Below are 1,928 nucleotides of genomic sequence, written 5' to 3'. Positions count from 1 at the left end.
GACTCCCTACTTATCACTAATTACCCCTTATACCTTCTCCATACTTACTCCCTAAATTTACCCCATTACTTTCGTCCCTATTACTTACATCCCTTCATTTACTCCTTATAACTTGCTAACCTTACTGCTCCTTATACTTAACTCCCTATATTACTCCCTATATTTACTCCCTATATTTACTCCCTATACTTTCTCCCTATACTACTCCCTATACTTCCTCTACTTTCTCCCTATACTACTCCTACTTTCTCCTTATACTAATCCCCTATAGTCTCCCTAAATATTTACTCTCCTATATTTACATCCCTATACCTTTCTCCTTATCCTAACTCCCTATATTTACTCCCTATAATTTACTCCCTATATTACTCCCTATACTTCCCCTATACATTACTCCCTATACTTTCCTATACTTTCTCCCATACATACTCCCTATACTTTCTCCCTAACTACTCACCTATATTTACTCCTATTATTACTCCTATACTTTCCCTAACTACTTCCCTATACTTTCTCCCTATACTTTAATCCCTATACTTACTCCTTATATGACTCCATAATTCTCCTATATCTTTCTCCCTATATTAATCATACTCCCATATTTTACTTTCCATATATTGATATCTATGTGTGTGTGTGGTTGTTTGTGTGTGTGTTGTGTGTGTGTGTGGTGTGTGTGTGTGTATTGTGTGTGTGATGTGTTGTGTGTGTGATGTGTTGTGTGTTGTGTGTGTCAGAGAGCTAAGAAAAAATAAAAAAACTACCCATCTGTGATAGAGGAATATTTTTCTTTCTAATACCTCAAGAGAATGATGTAATTCACAGGCCCCCTTGGGAGCCCACTCTGCAACTAAATCAAATATTTTAAACAATGCCAGTGAGGCGTCAAATGTGTGTGTGTGTGTGTGTGTGTGTGTGTGTGTGTGTGTGCCAGAGAGCTAAGAAAAAATAAAAAAACTACCCATCTGTGATAGAGGGAATATTTTTTCTTTCTAATCACCTCAGTGAGAAATGATGTAATTCACAGGCCCCCTGTGGAGCCCCACTCTGCTACTAAATCAAATATTTAAACAATGCCAGTGAGTGGTCAAATGTGTGATTTAATGAAGGGAGCCCTCCACCCCCTACAACCACCCCCTCCCTCCGCTATTCTGAGACTAGTGCAGATTAATGACTGTTAATCCCGATCAAAGAGGAATGTTTCAGATGACAGGAGCGGGTCACGTCGACATACCTCTTAATGGTGGAAGCCAGCGTGCTAACAGGGTTCCATGCCATGCATTCCAGCTGAGATGCCATTTGGTATAAATTATCACTGCTGGGATTTAAACAAATAAAAAACATTTTTAGGAATTTTTCCTCGGGACAACGTGGTACCACTGTTTTCAGTGTAGACAAGCACCACAGGAGAGTCAGAGAATTATCAAATGTGGCCCCATCTATACAGGTGCATCCTGGGCAACGGCTCATGAATGTGCCACACAATCAGGATCCACCCACACTAACACCAACAGGGTGATGTGTTAACCATAGCCCTCCATAGCCCTCCAACCCTCAGATCCAAATAACCATCTGTTATTAAGCGTCTGGCTCCAAGATCATTAGGTAACCTGCCAGGTGCTTTCCCAAACACATACTTTAGATGTATCACTGCGCGCCCCTGACATCACATCGTTTTATCATACCACAAGAACAGCTCACTGTAGTGGGATGCTCTGGTGCCTGGTACCCTGTACACTGACGGTAGCCTACACTCTGTCTAGTGATTAAAGTACGTACAGTACAGTGTTCTGTAGAGTTTCACTTCAAATCAATTCAACTATTTGGATGACAGAGGGTTAAAGGATGATGAGGGTTAAAAGATGATGAGGGTTAAATGATGATGAGGGTTAAAAGATGATGAGGGTTAAAAGATGATGAGGGTTAAA

General features: G+C 40.6%; 1 protein-coding gene across 2 annotated transcripts in view; it reads right to left on the bottom strand.

Moving 5' to 3' along the window:
* wt1a (WT1 transcription factor a) overlaps positions 1–1,928 on the bottom strand; it is a 22,874-nt gene that overhangs the window by 9,222 nt on the left and 11,724 nt on the right. The window contains exon 5 of one of the 2 annotated variants that reach the window (XM_070443197.1): positions 1,235–1,327. In XM_070443197.1, coding sequence (XP_070299298.1) covers positions 1,235–1,327 — 93 coding nt within the window. Of the gene's footprint in view, positions 1–1,234; positions 1,360–1,928 lie in introns of those variants that run through there. The other variant, XM_070443196.1, reaches the window with a different exon arrangement.

The sequence above is a fragment of the Salvelinus sp. IW2-2015 genome, linkage group LG4q.1:29 (genome assembly GCF_002910315.2).
Source record: "Salvelinus sp. IW2-2015 linkage group LG4q.1:29, ASM291031v2, whole genome shotgun sequence".
In the NCBI taxonomy this organism is placed as follows: Eukaryota; Metazoa; Chordata; class Actinopteri; order Salmoniformes; family Salmonidae; genus Salvelinus; species Salvelinus sp. IW2-2015.
The sequence above is the reverse complement of the archived record's forward strand: the minus strand, read 5'-3'. Positions and strand labels throughout refer to the sequence as shown.